General features: G+C 37.2%; 1 protein-coding gene across 1 annotated transcript; it reads right to left on the reverse strand.

Moving 5' to 3' along the window:
• Nucleotides 1-648: 648 nt before the first annotated feature.
• Nucleotides 649-18,242, reverse strand: LOC110448991 (serine/threonine-protein kinase EDR1-like). The gene is made up of 4 exons (XM_021495559.1): nucleotides 18,157-18,242; nucleotides 8,442-9,136; nucleotides 6,744-7,430; nucleotides 649-4,298 (listed from the first exon to the last, which is right to left on the reverse strand). The coding sequence occupies exons 2-4, from the start codon at nucleotides 9,123-9,125 to the stop codon at nucleotides 3,969-3,971; spliced, it is 1,701 nt and encodes a 566-aa protein (XP_021351234.1). The 5' UTR covers nucleotides 9,126-9,136; nucleotides 18,157-18,242; the 3' UTR covers nucleotides 649-3,968.
• Nucleotides 18,243-18,371: the final 129 nt, after the last annotated feature.

Genomic DNA, 18,371 nt, shown 5'->3' on the forward strand with positions numbered 1-18,371 from the left:
TATTATATTGTGGCGATGCAGAGCAAATGTAAATATTATAATATATGGGTTTTATTATAACTTTTCTACATTCGCGATAATAATATATATCGGAACACTTTTTAGTTTTGTTTCTATTCCTTTGACCATTAATACTACTGTACCTAAGTAAATAAAATTGCTACTTGAGTATAATATCTACTTTGTCCGATTTTCTGCATCGACAAAGGAATTTTTTCGTTTAAATTTTTCTGGCAAGTCTAAGATCATTTTATTATATATCTCTAAATGTAGGATACAAAAACGGGCAGCTATTTATTACAAAAAAAAAAAAAAAAAAGGTGTCAGAATATGTCGTCCAAAAGGTAATAAACCCAGACGATATTTTAAGAACTGGAGACATATTATTGTTCTGAACAAAACTTACAAATAAGCATCTGCATGTATTACAAATAGATTGAAATCAGTTTAAGACTCTAAAATGTCAAAAATGCAAACAGTGGAAGAAAGATTGTACCAAGTTTTGTTAATTTTTGAAATAGTGTAAAGGAGGGGACTTTGTCTCAGGTGACCTAAAAATAAAAAAATGAAAAGTTCATAGGTGCTACCATACTTTTTATTTCTAGTATTTGAAAACAAACTTTTGGCAAAAAAAGAACTAACACGTGATATATAATCCATCCATTTATAAGCATATAAGATTTCAAAATAAGTGTGCACATAAAATCAAATGATTATGATGATTAAAATAAGACGTATCCCCGCTAATATTACCATTTGTGATACAGGTTTTTGTAGATTTACATTATCTACCTGTGACTCAAGCTGAAGTCGTTACGTCATATTTAAATCGCTTTGGTTCACAAAAATGCGAAAGTAGATATAGCTAGTAAGTGCAAAAACATCCTTGATAAGATACAAATTATCTAAACATATAATAAAACAAGCAAATTCGTGGAATGTATATCCCCCGCTGGTAGGACAAAGGACAAATTGTAGGTTGAAAATGGTCATCGAACTTGGCCGAGCCCTTAAGGCATTTAACCCCGTGACCAAGTTTGAAGAAATTCGGTGAACATTTCTTTTAGTTATTGCAATGAAACGAAGCGTGACAGACACACAGACGGACAAACCCAAATTAATATCCCCCGTTTCGGTGAAAGCGGCGGACAAAACATAATTATACAACATTTGATACAGCATCCATCCTATCTAGCTAGAATAAGCCACGCTCAAGCCCTTCACAATACATAGATATGAAATTAATACAATCAATAGAATTAAAAATACATTAAAAAATACATAAATCAATACAGTTTTGAAAAAAATGCTGGATCTGCCTTATAAGGCGATAACTACAAGTCCCATGCCACCTGGCTGATATCTCAATATGTGTGTATTCCTGCGTGTGTGCTAGAGATGTAATGGTTTCTGTTTGTAGAGGGACCTTGCTTCCAACGGCATATTTTTGCTACAGTACAGATAACACAACACCCTCCTGGAACAGTTTTATATTCCAGCTGGGTTGTTGGAGTTTCAATGCGTACGATGACTTTAGGGATCGAACCCTGGCCGCCTGCGTAGAGTCCGGAGTGTTAAACACTCAGCGAATCCACCCATGAGTAAGATAGTCATAATTTTGATATGAACCTATCTATTTTGTGGCCTTACATACAAAAACTTACCAAATTAGCATATACAAATAGACAGACTACAGCCAAGGAATGCTAGTGGGGAAAATACTGCTTTACTGATAAGTTAGCTTTTCCAGTGATGCGGTACAACCCGGGGACACGCTCACTATTTCAGCAGCGTGGTCAGTAGCTGGATGGGTGACCACCGCGCGTTACTTTACATGTCTGAAGGCGCGTGACACCCATCAACTTTGATATCGCCTAAAACGTCATGTGACACGTGCATATATTACTTGAGTAGAACTGCACTATAATATTCTGAGAAACTATCCGGTGAAAACCTTCGGATTATCGTTTTCAGCCTAACACACTACCAAGTCGTTACGCAAAGGTGACACTAACAAGCACTGATAAAACGACGTAACAACACATTTAAACTATTTTACTGAGAGAGGATTATGCGGTGCACTAATACGCGCTTGCTGATGTCAATTATATCCTGAATTAGAGAGATAAAGTTGATACTAACTCATATGCGTCTTATAATCGTGTTACGGAGAGTAAAAAATAGTACCCTTTACAACGACATTGATCTTATACCGTAAAAGGAATATGTTAAAACGTCAGTACGTGCAAATATATATATTGGAGCGAGTGAAATTATCTTGGACACAATACCAACAATGGACCATAAAGTTAATATTAAAATACGCAATTATAATACAATGCAGATGTAATTGAGGCCTTGACACTGAGGGAAACCAATGGATCGGGTTCTGTTACAATGCAAGAATAGAAGGAGTTTCTTCCCCTTCATTTAAACAACGCAAAGAATAGCAAACCACACTGATATTACAACTGAATACTTTTGCGGTGAATGATAATTGGTTTTCACCAACTCATGGGATACACGCTCTCTTACACAACTCAGAATATTTACGAGGTTGTAAAACCTTTGAGAAAAAGAAATATTTGACCGAATTTTAAACAGACGGATCCAATATTATGGCAATTAAAAGAGTTTAGCGCATTGGCAGACTGCACAGAACAGTGAGATATTTCCACATGATCAGACAAGAACTGATCAAGTTATTCATTGCTGAACGGTATAAACAAGTGGCTACGTTTCAATGCTTAAATGAAGGTTGAGACTTAATCTGAAGTTCACTCCAATATCAAAGCACACGATGCTTCAAAGATACCGCCAACACAAATACATGCAAAAATAAATACCTCTACCCTAACTTTGAGAACTGTTTTTAGGTGAATGAAAAAAATCAAGAATGGTAAAGTTGACATTTAAAAGGACACGGCCAGATAGGTCAGTTGTTGCAGCATCAAAGAAGAACATTGCTGCCTGTGAAAGCAATACTTAAGGATGATTTTACTGTTTCTGAAATAGCTCAAGACATATTGTCAGACTTTCAGAAGGCAGTGCACATTGTATTCTGACCAAGTGCTGGAATTGAGGGAAGCTTTGTGCCTGATGGATCCCTGATTTGCTGACATCTGAATAAAAGGCCAAACGTTTAAAATGTGCTGTTATCAAAACATATATACAGTTTCCGATACTAAGTTACACTAAACAAAAAATATTGACAAATTTCGGAGATTGCGACTCAAGAAAGCTAGCTGAGATTATTATAGGGGAAACGACCTTGGTCTATTACTTTGAATCCCAAAGGCACATTAATAACAAGCAATGGTTTTCGAGAAATCAAGAAAATTCCAGTGATTGCATGACATATTACAAGCGCAAAGTAAGTTTTATATTCCGTTTGGTTTTCAATTCTAGTGGGTCTGTGGTTCCGATACCTTGGAAGTCCGGGGAACTATCACTGCCGAGTTTTATAGAGACAAAGTACTGAAGCCTAACAAGGGTAAGAGTTAAATTGCGTCAAACTAGTTCACGACAATAGTTCATCTCAAAAAAGCAATATTGTATAGACATTTTTGAAGATTCACCCAGTGTTCCAGCTCCAAGTCCCTGTGTCTTTTTGTGATTCTTTAACTTAAAACAAAAAGCTTTCATGGAAACGATTTGCCTCTAGAAGTGCTCTGACGAGATTAACATTTAGGGAATCAAATGGTTCATCTTCCTAGATGATCGCGAACACCGCAAGACCAAGAGAGTAAACATCTTTTCTTATCATAGCAGCCCGGTCTAAATGACAATAGTTATTGAACCACCGTCGTGTATATAGCATCGCATAACAATTGACACCAGAATATGCTTCAGCCACAACAAAAACACACTTGGTTAGCATAAAGCATTAAGGAAAGGTGATAGTAAACTCCTGACGGCGTTCGCCTCTCACATTATTCTTTTAATTGTGAGTAAATGTCATCTTAGTGTCACATGAAGAGAGACTCCCACCTTTCAACAGAATCACGAAAACTTGGTGCAGAAGGTCGCCGGGACGGATCCCGGCTCCAACATGTTTTGACGTTTTCCTCTACATTTTCATCTATGTCAGATCCAAACACAGGTATTTTCTCTCCATTTCCTACATAACGTTCTATTTGTTTGGCATTTAGGGAATCAAATGGTTCATCTTCGGAGATGATCTCAAACACCAAAAGACCAAGAGAGTAAACATCGGCTCTCATCATAGCCTTGCGGTCTAACAGTTCCCCGCGCAGTACTTCAGGGGCAGAATAACGAGGAGTTCCGATGTTCCGCACCTGTTGAATAACAAAGAATCAACTTAAGTCAACAATTAAAAACACAGGAAACGTTCAGCAATGACACATGCTATTGCATATAGGTATACCTTATCTCTATAATAGCGTGTCTGATTGGATTATATTAAGCACATGATGGGGAAATAAAACATGATGTCAACCTTACGTCCCCGGTCATATTTCCCTTAATCAGAGCGGGCCTCTTTGTAACATTAGACAAGAACCGCCACAGCTGAAGCCCGAGTGACTAAAGCAGACAGCAAAAATGGCTCATCAACTTGATCATCTTTGCTACATGTATCATGTTATTATTCTATGTATTGTCTTTGAACAAGGAAACACGATTATTTGTTTCCCCTTATTAATCATGTTTCACTCGGGCCTTATCATTGTTTAATTGGAGAAACCAAGTATTGTGTTTCCTCACACTAATTTAAGTAAATGCGAAATGTCCCACTTCATAGATGATAACATACCCTATGTCAATCAAATCCCAACACGTGTCGTTACACGAGTCATAACAGTTTAAATGAAAAAACAAGAGGTCCATTGGACCTGTATCGCTCACCTGGTTTTATATTTAAGTCATACAACTGAATGCATTAGTACATCTTTATATGAAATATCCTCAAAACCAGACAAGATCTTTGTTCTAACCCAACTGGGATCACAATATCTTACTTTCAACTAATCAGGGGCCTCCATTTAGTTGCCATGTTAACAGATTTAGAAATAAGTAATATTTCATATTACAGGGTGTAATTAGACAATACTTTAATTTTTTATTCATCTAAAAACTTTTATAAACCTAGAATCCAATTTTTAACAATTTATGAAAACTACACCATAGAATATGATAATCTAGCTGTACCATTTCTTAGGACCGCAGGGGTCAAATCAACCTCATGCAATTAAAAATTGTTTGTTCTTCCTCAATAATGTTTTTGACCAAATTTGGTACAATCCACTCAGGCACTAGGGGGTATTAGCGTCTTAAACCAATATATTCGATAATTTTCCTGTTTAGGGTCCGGTCTTTCTAGCACCAGGTGTCGAACTAGTCTTATTTTATTATGAATGAAGTTCCGGAGCAAGTTTGGTTAAAATCTTCTAAGGAGTTTAGGAGGAGATGCGTTTTAAAAGCAAATTTAGCTAAGTTCCCCTTCAAGGCCCCGCCCCCATGGCCTCAGGGGTCGAACCAACCTCATTTATTTAAGAAATGATTGCCCTTCCCTACTGATGCTTCAGACTGAATTTGGTTGAAATCCTCTCTGGCGTTATGCAGGAGATGCGTTTTAAAGCAAATTTAGCAAATTTCCCCTTCAGGGCCCCGCCCCCCTGTCCTCAGGGGTCGAACCAACCTCATTTATTTAGGAAATGATTGCACTTCCCTAGTGCTGCTTCAGACTAAATTTGATTGATATCCTCTCTGACGTTAAGGAGGAGATGCGTTTTAAAGCAAATTGAGCTAAGTTCCTCTTCAGGGCCCTGGCCTCAGGGGTCGAACCAACCTCACTTATATAAGAAATGATTACCCTCCCCTAGTGATGCCTCAGACTAAATTTGGTTGAAATCCTCAATGGCGTAGGAGATGCGTTTTAAAGCAAATTAAGCTAAGATCCCCTTCAGGGCCCCGCCCCCTGGTCCCAGAGGTCGAACCAACCTCATTTATTTACGAGATTAATGTCCTCCCCTAGTGATGCTTCAGACTAAATTTGGTTGAAATCCTCCCTGGCGTTTAGGAGGAGATAGGTTTTAAGTAAAAAGTTGATGACGGACGACGGACGACGGACGCTGCGCCACGGCATAAGCTCACTATGGTCCTTCGGACCAGGTGAGCTAAATACCATCGTCATATCCTTACATAATGTCTAATGCTCGTAATAAATGCTTGTAATTGAACCAGATAAACTGCACACATGGGGATATTTACAAGGTTACAGGGAGAATGTACATTGGAAGACAGCTCGGCCTTTTTCTCTATATAAATGGTATCAATTCAGGTAACTCGATCTCTCTATTATATATAAATTCCAGTAACGGTATCATGAAAGTGACAAGACATATCGAATTACCTCCCCTGTTTGGTACTCTTTGTGCAATGTCCTGTGTAGCATGCACATCCTATCATCTCTGTATCATATTCCCCACTTTAAAATAAGGTACACTGTATGGGTCAAACAAAGTAGAAACGTTTGAATTTTCACAATAGCAGATACTTAAGGGAAAATGTAAGCTTTATATATTAAATGAAATGTAGGATATATATAACTATACATTCCATAACTGATCTGCTCTTGTAAATAGTCAAAAGTTTGAATTAAATATCTTTTAATAATTGAAATGTTTTGTTTTTCGTTGAGAGCAGGCTTTTTGGGAAAAAGTCAATTTTCGAATGTATCTACTATTAACACATATTCGTCAACCCCAATGTGCAACTCTTACCTGATCATGCGCTGTTGACGACGTATCGGAACTATTTCTCATCATGCTAAGCCCGAAGTCAGTAATCTTCGCCACGTAACCACCCTCCCTGGAATCCATCAAGACGTTCTGGGACTTGATGTCACAATGAGCGATGTTTTTCTCGTGCAAGTATGCTAGTCCACGGGATATCTGAATAATGATGCTCAGCTTGTTGTCTTCTGTAAGGGTGGCATCCGAATCTGCAGACATGTGAAGTATTTGGAACAGACAGCTTTCCATGAACTCCATAACGATAGCGATGTTCGGGGTCACACAACAGGCGCCAATGAACTTGACGATATTAGGATGGTCGAGTGCACAGAAGACTTGCACTTCCGAAGTAAACTCTTGTAATCGTTTTTTCGATACTCTCTGGACCCGCAGTTTCTTAACAGCCACTACAGTACCCTTCCATTTAGCGCAATAGATATCTCCGAATCCTCCATGGCCAATCTTTTTTCTCATATCCAGCTCATCAAATTCGATTTTTTCACCACGATAACTTTTCAGAAGATCAAATGACGTCAAAGGTTCTTTGCTCTTTTGTGATTCTTGTTGGCATAACCGGACCTGTTCCATACGGTTGATGAGGTCCGCTGCCTGCTCACTAACTTCCTCGGCGTACAAATAGTCTTCTTGTATATGTCCTAGGTCCATATCTTCTTCCTGAAAGACGATTGAAATACAGAACCTAAGGGTACAGCAAGCATTATATACTTTTCCTTTACATTTACAAATTCACTAAATATTAAAGTAAATAATTCAAACCAACGTCAATGTGAAGCATTTAAGATAATTATCTAAAAACATTAGTATCAAATATTTAAGTGGATTTTCTCGAAGTATTTATGCAGACGTTTAAAGGAGATTGTCTCGAAACTAAGATATAGACGATATCCATGTAAATCTCTCCTTTGTTCATATTTGCCCCAGTTTTATCGATTAGAAGTTCTAATAATAGTTTTGTTGACACTTTGGTTTTCCCTTGTGTTTATTGCTGCTATCTACTTAATTCCTGTGATTTGTGTAAGTGTTATATCTAGTTTTTTTAAATCATTGAATTAACCTTCAGTAATTTCCGGGTTTGTTGTGTCAATCTCTAAACGATTTTCTAATTTATTTGAGATGTAACACGGCATTTGAATGGTCAATCAAAACAATGTACGAGAGTTCAACCATGATATACCGTCCCTAAATTTCTCATTTGCATTAAAGCCCGGATGGCAATTGCTAATGACGTCGATGACTTTGACTGGCCCTGAAACGTCATGAAATTGAATATCCATGACACCAAGGACCCAAAAGGTCAACGTTATTCCGCCTCACTTTGAATATTTCTGACGTCACCAATTCAGAGCAGAGATACCCAGAATTTGAAGAAATAACTCAAAAATATTTTTAAATAGTCATTCCTTTCGGTGGTTGCAGTTTAAAGTGAATTAGAATGGGGATAACCCTTCTGTATTTTGATATTTTCGGTAGCATATTGTGATTATACTGTTTTACTGGCTCTGCTCCGCGTCGCCAGTAACACTCAATATGCGACAGTATAATTACGATGTACCATCGCAAATTTCAAAATACAGTAGGATTATCCCCTAATTGGACGCATGTCATATATACCTGTAGCATTAAGCATATTATCTGTATCAAAAACGGATACTGCGAAATACTTACTGGTCGCTCATAATATCTATCTGTCAAGTCTCTAACCCAACGTGTCATGCTGCTTTCTTTCCGGTTGATTGGTGGTCCCATCTTAGATCCGGACCTTCCTGATGAACGTGACACAGACATAGATCCGAGCGGCATGCCAACACGCCCCAAGCGCCGGTTAAAGGGGGTATCAACATATACTCTAGCACCAGGTGACTGTGAAGAACTCTTTGAAATCACCGCTGTTCCGTGCTCCATTCCAACTCTACCTTCTCTCCTGTTTTGGGCATTATCCACGTATGTTTTTGAGGAATAACTTTGCGATGTTGAAGAGGAGTAGGGTCTTGAAATCACCGCTGTTCCATGCTCCATTCCCACCCTACCTTCTCTCCTGTTTTGGGCATTATCCACGTATGTCCTAGGAGAAGAGCTTTGCGATGTTGAAGAGGAGGAGGGTCTTGACATCACCGCTGTTCCATGATCCATTCCCACTCTTCCAACGCTTCGGTTGTACGCATTGTCTACGTAGGTATTTTTTGATGATCCTCCATAGCTTGATCCCCCGGAACTGGATCCTCCGAAACCTGCTCCGCCACCACTAGCGGAAGACCCGGATGACCTCCCTGAAACAGGCATGCTCCCGACTGGCATTCCGACCCTTCCAATACTTCGGTTGGATGCATTGTCTACATATGTTCTCGGCATATTTACTTAACCTACAAATACATAAAAGGTATATGTGTATTTCGATATAGTGTTTGAAGTTATCTAAAAATACTTGGTTTTTGTTGGAAATAGTCAAATTTTGAATAGCTGGTATTCTTCAAAATACAAAAAGACTTGTTTCATATGGGAACACATGTAGAAAACACTATCAACAAGCATACTGAATATTGCTAAAATACATGTCCTCTACCGGCCTCGGAAAATGAAAAGGATACAATTAGCATGTAATTGATTTTAATGAAATATCAAAAGGTCCATTGGACCTGTATTGCTCACCTGGTTTTCTATGTAAATCATTACTTCTGAATGCATTAGTACATCTTTATATGAAATTTCCTCAAACCCAGACAAAATCTATGTTCTAACCCAACTGGGACCACAATATCTTACTTTCAACTAATCAGGGGCCTCCATTTAGTTGCCAAGTTAACAGATTTTAAAAATAAGTAATATTTCATATTACAGGGTGTAATTAGACAATACTTATATTTTCATTCAACTATTAGCTTTTATAAACCTAGAAACCAATTGTATGAAAACTACACCATAGAATATATGATAATGAAGCTGTACCATTTCTTAGGACCGCAGGGGTCAAATCAACCTCATTCAATTAAGAAATGTTTGTTCTTCCTAAATAATGTTTTTGACCAAATTTTGTACAATACACTCAGGCAATTAGGGGGTATTAGCGTCTTAGAGCAAACTATTAGATAATTTTCCATTTTGGGGCCCGGTCTTCCTAGCCCCAGAGGTCGAACCAGCCTAATTTATTTAGGAAATGATTGCCCTCCCCTAATGAAGTTTCAGAACAAATTTGGTTGAAATCTTCTTTGGCGTTTAGGAGGAGATGCGTTTTAAAGCAAATTTCCCTCCAGGGCCTCGCCCACTGGCCTCAGGGTTCGAACAAACCTCATTTTAAGAAATGATTGCCTGTCCCTACTGATGCTTCAGACTAAATTTGGTTGAAATCCTCTTTGGTGTTTAAGGAGATAGGTTTTAAAGAAAAGTTGACGACGCACGACGACGGACGCTGCGCCACGGCATAAGCTCAGGTGAGCTAATAATACAAGAAATTGTAATGTTTGTAAAATAAAATGATTGTTAATTTTTTTTTGCTTTTGTGGTATTAAATCAATTCATAGCAAGGGTGATAAAGATACGTGAATATCATCACAAATTTGTAATAACGTGTTACTTATCCAGTTTAATTCAGTTCATTATTGCTCTTTGAACAGTGTTACGGCCCCTTGAACTTTGAACCTTGAAGTTATATTTTGTCTGTAGGTATCCTAATGTTTCTATACCATAATGTGTACATGCTATTTCAAATATGTCCGAGATATTATGGTCATTTGTAATTGTGTGAATTGGTCAAAATCCCTCAAGGAATGAAGCCGCTAAAGCGCTGACAAGGATTTTCTGAAAATAGTAACAGTGACCTTGACCTTGACCTAACAACCCTGAAATTCTAAATTGTCCGAGATATTATGGTTCTGTGTAATGGAGTAAAGTTAGATTAAAATCCCCCAAGGAATGAAGCCGCTAGAGCGCTGACAAGGATTTTCTAAAAATAGTAACGCTGATCTTGACCCGACAACCCTGAAACTCGAAGTTGTCCGAGAAATTGTTTTCTTTTTAATTGTATGAAGTTCGATTAAAATCCCTCAAGGAACTAAGCCGCCGGAGCGCTGACAATAGTAACGGTGACCTTGACCATGACCCAACGACCCTGAAACTCAAACTTGTTCGAGATATTATGGTCCGTTGTAATTGTGTGAAGTTTGATCCAAATCTCTCCAGGAATTAACCCGCTAGAGCGCTGACAAGGATTTTCTAAAAATAGTAACGGTGACCTTGACCTTAAACCCGACAACCTGGAATCTCAAAATCGTCCAAGATAGTATGGTCCTTTGTAATTGTATGACGTTTGGTCAAAATCCCTCAAGGAATAAAGCCGCTAGAGCGATGACAAGGATTTTCTAAAAATTGTTACGGTGACCTTGACATTGACCTAACATTGGTGTTACGCACGTACGTACACAGACGGACGGAGAGGAAAACTATACTCCTCCGGTCTCACCGGTAGTGGACTATTAAGCCAAAAGTGAACCCAACTAACCCCTGAAAAAAACCTGTTTCGTCAATTTTCATTCCGGGATATTTCAGGACTTTATTTTGTAGCGATTATTTGCAAATAGCAACCGTCTTCTAGGTTAAATCGTCAATCGTAACTCCACACCCTTTTGAATAATAATGATTACTTATCGAGACTGCTATGAAGACATATTTTAGCACAACGCTGTTTTTTTGGTTGTTATCACATATTCATTTTATACAAAGGAAATGGATATATCGCATTGAACGGGAAAAACAAAGACATTTTCCAACTGTAACATTTTTTTCACGTCCCGCGGCGCGAATATTGCGTCATCAGAAAAGCGCGGGAATGTGCAGCGAAGTTATTGACGCCAAGTTGTAATGACGTCACGTTTGATAACAATACAGAGCGCCATTTTGAATGGGTTTTCACTCCAATTCTGCCAAGTGCTAGTATTATCTGGTAAGAAAATGATGTAAATTGTGTAGTTATGTAAATACAATAATGTCTGCTGCAAAGGTAGGCAACACGGCCACTTTTTCTGCCGTCACTTTATCTAAAGTTTAAACCAAAAATCTACGCAGAGAATATAATGTACCGTTAAGATTGGACAATACTAAGAGCGAACTTTTTACTTGTGAAGCTATAATGTTTTTGTTCATCTTCACTGCATTAAAGATATGCTTTTATCAAATGGAGAATTTATGATATTTCACTAGTAAACTGTAATAAATATCAATAACGTAGGGTTGACCATCATATTTTTTTGTAAACAGTATGCGGCCTCAATTTCCCAGAAGGCTTTCACGCATTGAGAAGCAACGGAAGAGGACAAAGTGTTTACAAATCAAACCCCAGCGTAGTCTCGTTTAACCAGGCGTTTGATCACTATTCGGCTTGGCTTGCGCAGTCAACAAGAGTCTGGTTGATCGAGACTAACCCCGGCGGCACTTTGCGACGATTGGGGGTTTGAAAACAAGGTCACACCTGCTTTCAAAATAATTAAAATCAAAATATCGTGAATGAATGGAAGAGGCAGTTCTCCGAACAAATTTATAAAACGGAAAATCAGTAAAAAGGGAAAGCTCCTAATGAAAAGTAGCAATTAAAAATAAAACGCAAGCGCACAACTCTATAGGGAACTGTTGAATTTTTACAAAGTTGCAATAATATCGGTTGAAATACAACTTAAGGTAATGGGATTGTGTCACCATTTCTCTGTAGAATTTCTTCAAATTTTGTTGTTATATTGCTTTGAAGTAACAAAAAAATATAGGTTGTCAGAATTGTAAGGATTTTAAATGGAAATTTATGTAAAAAGGAGTGAATTTTGAAAAGTGTATAACAATTTAATAAATGCTGAAATTGTGTAAAATTAATTATCTATAAACGATTAAAAATTGTCATTTTATAATAAAACTATATACATTGAAAAACTTCACAGTAGTGAAATACACAATAGGTAGCCGGTTTCCTAAAGTACAGAAAAATGGAAACATGTGACTCATTGATCGAACACACTGTCCTGTCAATAATAAACATACAATATTCATCAGTTTAATATTAAACATTAGAATATGCGGAAACTGTGATACTGCATTGGATTTCCAACTAGGGATGTACTTCCTCATTCCGTTTATCAATACACTTCTATGACCTTAAGGATCCCCGTTCCAGCCAGAGCAAAACACTAAAGAACTCCACTGTCGTTTTTTAGTGTTAGAATCACCTGCCCCTGATAACCATTCGACAATCTTGTTATCTTCCCTTGAATAGATTTCGTTTGAATAACAATTCGAGTACAGAGTTGTGTCCGTTGCGTTGAAAATCTCAAATCGCGGAATGTGTGGGAATAAAAGCTGTCGTAACGATGTAAACAACTTCGTGGCAGTGATGGCCGACATGCAAGCCCGACGTAAAATCGGCCGTTTTAAATGTAAACTAAACGCATCAACTGACAATACTAACAACAACGATGTCCAATATCAACTGCTAGACCACGACTATGCGACGAAACAAAGTGACAATTGTTCACACATTGAAGAGACGCTGGCTACTGATGCTTACAGACAATTTTACTTATGAGTCGACACCGACGTCCGATGAAGATCCCTCCAGTACTAGTGATTACGAATACGCCAATAACTTTTAACCTGATCGCAGGGTAGACGAGTGGTTGAACTCGCGATGTTATCTAAATACCTGGACCAGAAAGGTTGTAAGGAATGCGGGACTAGGCTACGGTTGTATACCCAACAGGAAAGCATTTTGGCCTTGGAAGTTTTTTTTATACATCACAAAGTCAATAGTCAGGATTATATAACGTGTATATGCCAATATGTCTATATTTCAAGTTCATTTTCTATGTTACATACAACAGTGTTATTTTTACAATATGATATTTTTATAGCACAATATCGTATGTTGTTATTTGTACATAATGTAAAAGTTTATTATTGTTGTATAGTGTGATATTTGTTAAACCACAATATATGTTGTTATCTGTATATAATGACAAAGTTTATTATTGCTATATAGTGTGATATTTTTTATATCACAATATGGTATGTTGTTATCTGTACATACAATGTAATGTGAAAGTTTATTATTGTTTTGTTCAGATTTTTAAAGTTTATTATTGTTGTATATAGTGTGATTTTTAATATCACAACATAGTATGTTATTTGTTCATTATGTAGAAATTTATTATTGTTACATGTATGTAAAGTATGTGAAACTTTGTTATTGTTGTTCATTGTGACACTTTTGCTATGACACAGTAAAAGTACATTGTTTGTTATAATGGTATTCATACACAATGTGCAATTCGTTTTATATTGGTTATTATATTTGAAGTAATTTTATTGGTTGGTAATGCCTACTGTATTATATTCGTATATAAAGAGTGCTATATTGAATGTTGTAAATTGTATATAAGACTTTTTGGGATTTATAATTATTATTGGTACAATGTAAGAGTTGTCTCGCTTTTTTGTTTATTTTTTGTTTATTTTTTGTATTTTTTGTATAATATGTAAGTCCGCAATATTTTTGGTCACCTATATTTTCGTTTCGTTGTCCTAAACGTGTGCATTGGCACTCGGAATTTTATTGATTCATGTAACGGCCATTTTTGCTTGTTTTAGTATTATTGTTAGAAAATTGCTCAGGTTTTTTTGTGTTTTGTTCATCAATATTAACATTGTTATTATTTTTTATGTGTTATATTTCTAAAAAAAACATTGTTGCCTCAATTAAAATGTATTTTGTTTCATTTTGTTCCATTTAAAAAAAAAACGAAAAAATATTCGAAATTTCATAATATCCCAAAACATCTAAAGAAACTACCCCAAGGTATGGATGATTGTTCAGAAATAATTTGGTTATGCTATAGCGAAGCCGTAGAAAAAAAATCCAATGCCTCAAAACATTTTTAGGTGGACGGTCGGGGATCCTTAAGACAAATGTATAGGATATCGGAGAAGGGACATAACTCCCATAAAAATAGCTTGATCAAAATATTGATCAATGGTGCACAACGTCAGAGTTTATCTTTGGTATTGATGATGTATACAACATTTCATAAGTCGTTCAAGAATGGAAATGGCAGTACTTTGAATAAAAAAAATCATAATAAGTTCATCTGTGTTCAAACTCAAACAAAGATAATAGCGACTTTAATAGTTTTAGATATTTATTCATAACATAAACAGCGCTAGCATTTCTGTCGATTCCATTTCAGCGTAACCGGCTATCAGGAAGAAAACATGCACTGTCCTAATTGCTAGGGCAGTTATTTTCTGCTTGAATATTTCCCACCTGCAATAATGATTCGGTAACGTACTCCTTGTGCTATCTTTTGACCATTTAACAACTTTTCGCTTCGTAGCTGACACGGTACAACACCTTTCTTTCGCTTACTTCACACGGCCAGTCATTTTAGATTAAAAATGTCAAAATGACGGACCAGGACGAATAACTGAGGAAGGAGAACCTACTTCTAGTAAATAGGATCGCATAACATTTTTTTTTTTAAATCGTAATTTTTCATATGATGTTGACTTAGAATGTATGATCATATAACAACCTTTACTCTATAAAGAATTAATTTTCGACTTCAGATAGAATCGGAATACGTATTGAAAACAGGGGGAAAACATTTGTTTACGTTGTAAAAATGACGCGTGTTGCCGATAACTACGGCTTCTGTTTCGGACAAAAAAGAAAAGATTAAAGAAAAGTTGTCTCAACATAAAAAAGAGTCCATTTACAAGAATGCTTTAATCTATGTAAAGTATTGAAAAAAATATAATTATCAAGTATCTCAACACGTTCCATATCTGACACATATTCTACATGTACACGTAGTGGTATTGCCATACAGTTCATTGTGTGTGATGGCTAATATGACTTACCAAGTGTTAGCGTATGGAGACAATGAAAGTGGGAAAGAGAGTATACATAAATGTAAATGCATGGTCTAGAAAAAGAAAATGGCGAAAGACATCGAGTTGTTCAATGCAATAATATTTTTACAAACATTTCTCTTTTTTATACGCGTGTAGTTTGTCATTGCATATATGCACTTTATGAAAACATTTGAAAAGGGATATTCGTCTCGTGAATATTCCTTTTTACAGAAAGGTTTGTCCCATGGTTGAGGGAAGGTGTTTAGCCCCGTACCATCTGTACAGGTCACATTCCGGTAATACATTTAATATATATTTATTTATATATACTTTATGGTGATACCTATCATCATTTTTAACATTTAATTGTAAAGGTATGACGGGAGAAGACTGTGATAAATTGTAAAAACTTGTGCCCCATCCCTTGTTCAATTTTATTGGCAACAAATATGTTTAAAACTAAATAAATTGAAATTCTGAATATTGGCAAGTGTGCAATTAACTTCTGATGATGAATAATTACTGTTCAATAAGTTTGAATACGGACTTAGAAATCATATTACTTGGATTCATAGTGCGGTAAGAAGTTGCAGTTGCCTGACGGCCCCTCTCCGGGGGCCCCATTGGAAACCGTTTCATCTCGCTCAGACCACTGCCTAGTCAGGTGCTGTTATCGGCGCTATTTTTAGCAGGGCTTTCCCTAACAACTCAAGTGGTCAAACTGGACATTTGGAACGGACTATGAATATGGGGATAGCGAGGTAACATAAGTAGAAGCTGCCCTGCAGGTAGGGCGTAAGAATTGAACCTGCTGCCCCCAATTGCATGATCGTAAGAGGCGACTAAATTTGGGACCTTATCTCTTCTCTCCTTTCTAAATAACTTTCTTTTTCCTAATGTCTCCCTTGACAATGCCTCACTTTTGGCCATTTGTTGAGCGTTCGCCCCTGTGAGGAAGGCTTTGGGTTCTGTCCCCTGGCCGAGACATACCAAAGTCTTTAAAAATGGCAGTTTCTACTCCTGCTTAACGCTCAGCAAATTAGGAGTGGGACGACTGGTTCGCCCGTTGTCAGTATAATGTGACCGGGTGGGGCGTCCTGCTGGGTGTCTTCGGCAGTATGTTTCAGTGAGGTAGCACTATAAAGTCGGCATCAGTTCCGCGCTATTACAAGAAGACAAACACGAACATATCGCAGCCTCCCAAAATACACATACATACACTACACGCATGCATCTTGCACACAGGGGAGGCCGTCCTTAAATGACCTTAGCTGTTAATAGGACGTTAAACAAAATCAAACAAACAAACAAACAAACATAAGTAGAAGTGCATACAATACATACATTCCTTAAAAAATAGGGCTCTTCACGTGATGTCCATTTAATATATACTAAGAAGTGCCGTATAAAACGAAAGAGAAAGTAAAGTGGTAAAGATTCTTACCAGACAGCCAGAATCAAATCAGATAAAGTGGCCAGTGCATGGTGGAACATGCGATGAATAAAGTGAAAACTCTTGATAACCTAGCCTATATCAAATGTTAGTGCATGTTTCCTCTAGCCCTGATAGATCAGACATCTATCTGTCAAAATGTCAAAGTCTGGTGTCAGGGCCAGAGGAAACTCGGGCTAATTAAATATATGCTATTGAAAAGGTTTATGGGTCAATATAGCTACTGTTGTATCGGCTCTCGGGTTAGGAAAGGACCATGTAATTTTCGTTCGGTCAAATGACATAACCTGTGATTGCTTCGTATTACAGCATGCTGAGTTCGCGCTAAAACTGATCAATGTAGCCTGTCTGTGGTACATTCAATGTATGTGGTATTCTGTACCCGAGAGCCAAGATCAAATCAGATAAAGTGGCCAATGCATGTTGGAACATGCTATGAATAAAGTAAACACTCCTGATAACCTAGCCTATAATATTTGTTATAGCCAAAGTTTTCTCTAGCCCTGATAGACCAGACTTATATCTGTCAAAATGTCAAAGTCTGGTGTCGGGCCAGAGAAAAATCGGGCTTCTTAAATATTTACTATTGAAAAAAGGTATATGGGTCAATATAGCTACTACTGTATCGGCTCTCGGAATATGAAATGACAATGTAATATCGCTCGGTCAATTGACACATCCTGTGATTACGTCGTATCACAGCATGACCAAACTGCCTGTTTGTGGTACATCATATGTAGTTTTCTGTGCACATGTCAGTGTAGAAAATTCAGGTTCACCAATGATTATACTACTACATGTATAACGTAATGCATGACAACCAAACTCTCTCAATCTGTCGATATTTTAAAGAAAATATGAACTGATTACAAATGTCCTATACTGACATTTGCCGGGAAGAAATCTTTGCATCAAAATGGCGTTCAATGTGCACGTAGCCAACATGAAATTTGGATTACTGCCACACAAAACAATTGACAGTTCGTTAGACTGGCATGGGAATAAACAAAATAATATATATCATAATATCAACATAAGTCAATATACCTGCTCGCTCCGTCGTTCCTGTCTACTTTCGTAAATGCACCTGTACCTTGTGACCTAGATTTCGTTAGAGTCGTCCTGGTCTGCGGTCTCGTACAAAACAGAAGACAGTAAGTGAATATATTGACTGTACCGTACACACTTACACCTGTGTTATCTTTGTATTCACCTGTCAGGTGAACATTTAACTGTGTGTTAATGATTTCAATTATTTGAAG

This window comes from Mizuhopecten yessoensis, unplaced genomic scaffold (assembly GCF_002113885.1).
Source record: "Mizuhopecten yessoensis strain PY_sf001 unplaced genomic scaffold, ASM211388v2 scaffold4411, whole genome shotgun sequence".
NCBI lineage: Eukaryota > Metazoa > Mollusca > Bivalvia > Pectinida > Pectinidae > Mizuhopecten > Mizuhopecten yessoensis.

Excerpts from the sequence above, each read along its gene's own strand:
- LOC110448991 (XM_021495559.1), bottom strand. The coding sequence starts at position 9,125 with ATGCCGAGAACATATGTAGACAATGCATCCAACCGAAGTATTGGAAGG. Across the intron at positions 7,431-8,441 it reads ATAGATATTATGAGCGACCA|GAAGAAGATATGGACCTAGG; the intron begins GTAAGTATTTCG and ends ATCGTCTTTCAG. Across the intron at positions 4,299-6,743 it reads CGTCAACAGCGCATGATCAG|GTGCGGAACATCGGAACTCC; the intron begins GTAAGAGTTGCA and ends GTTATTCAACAG.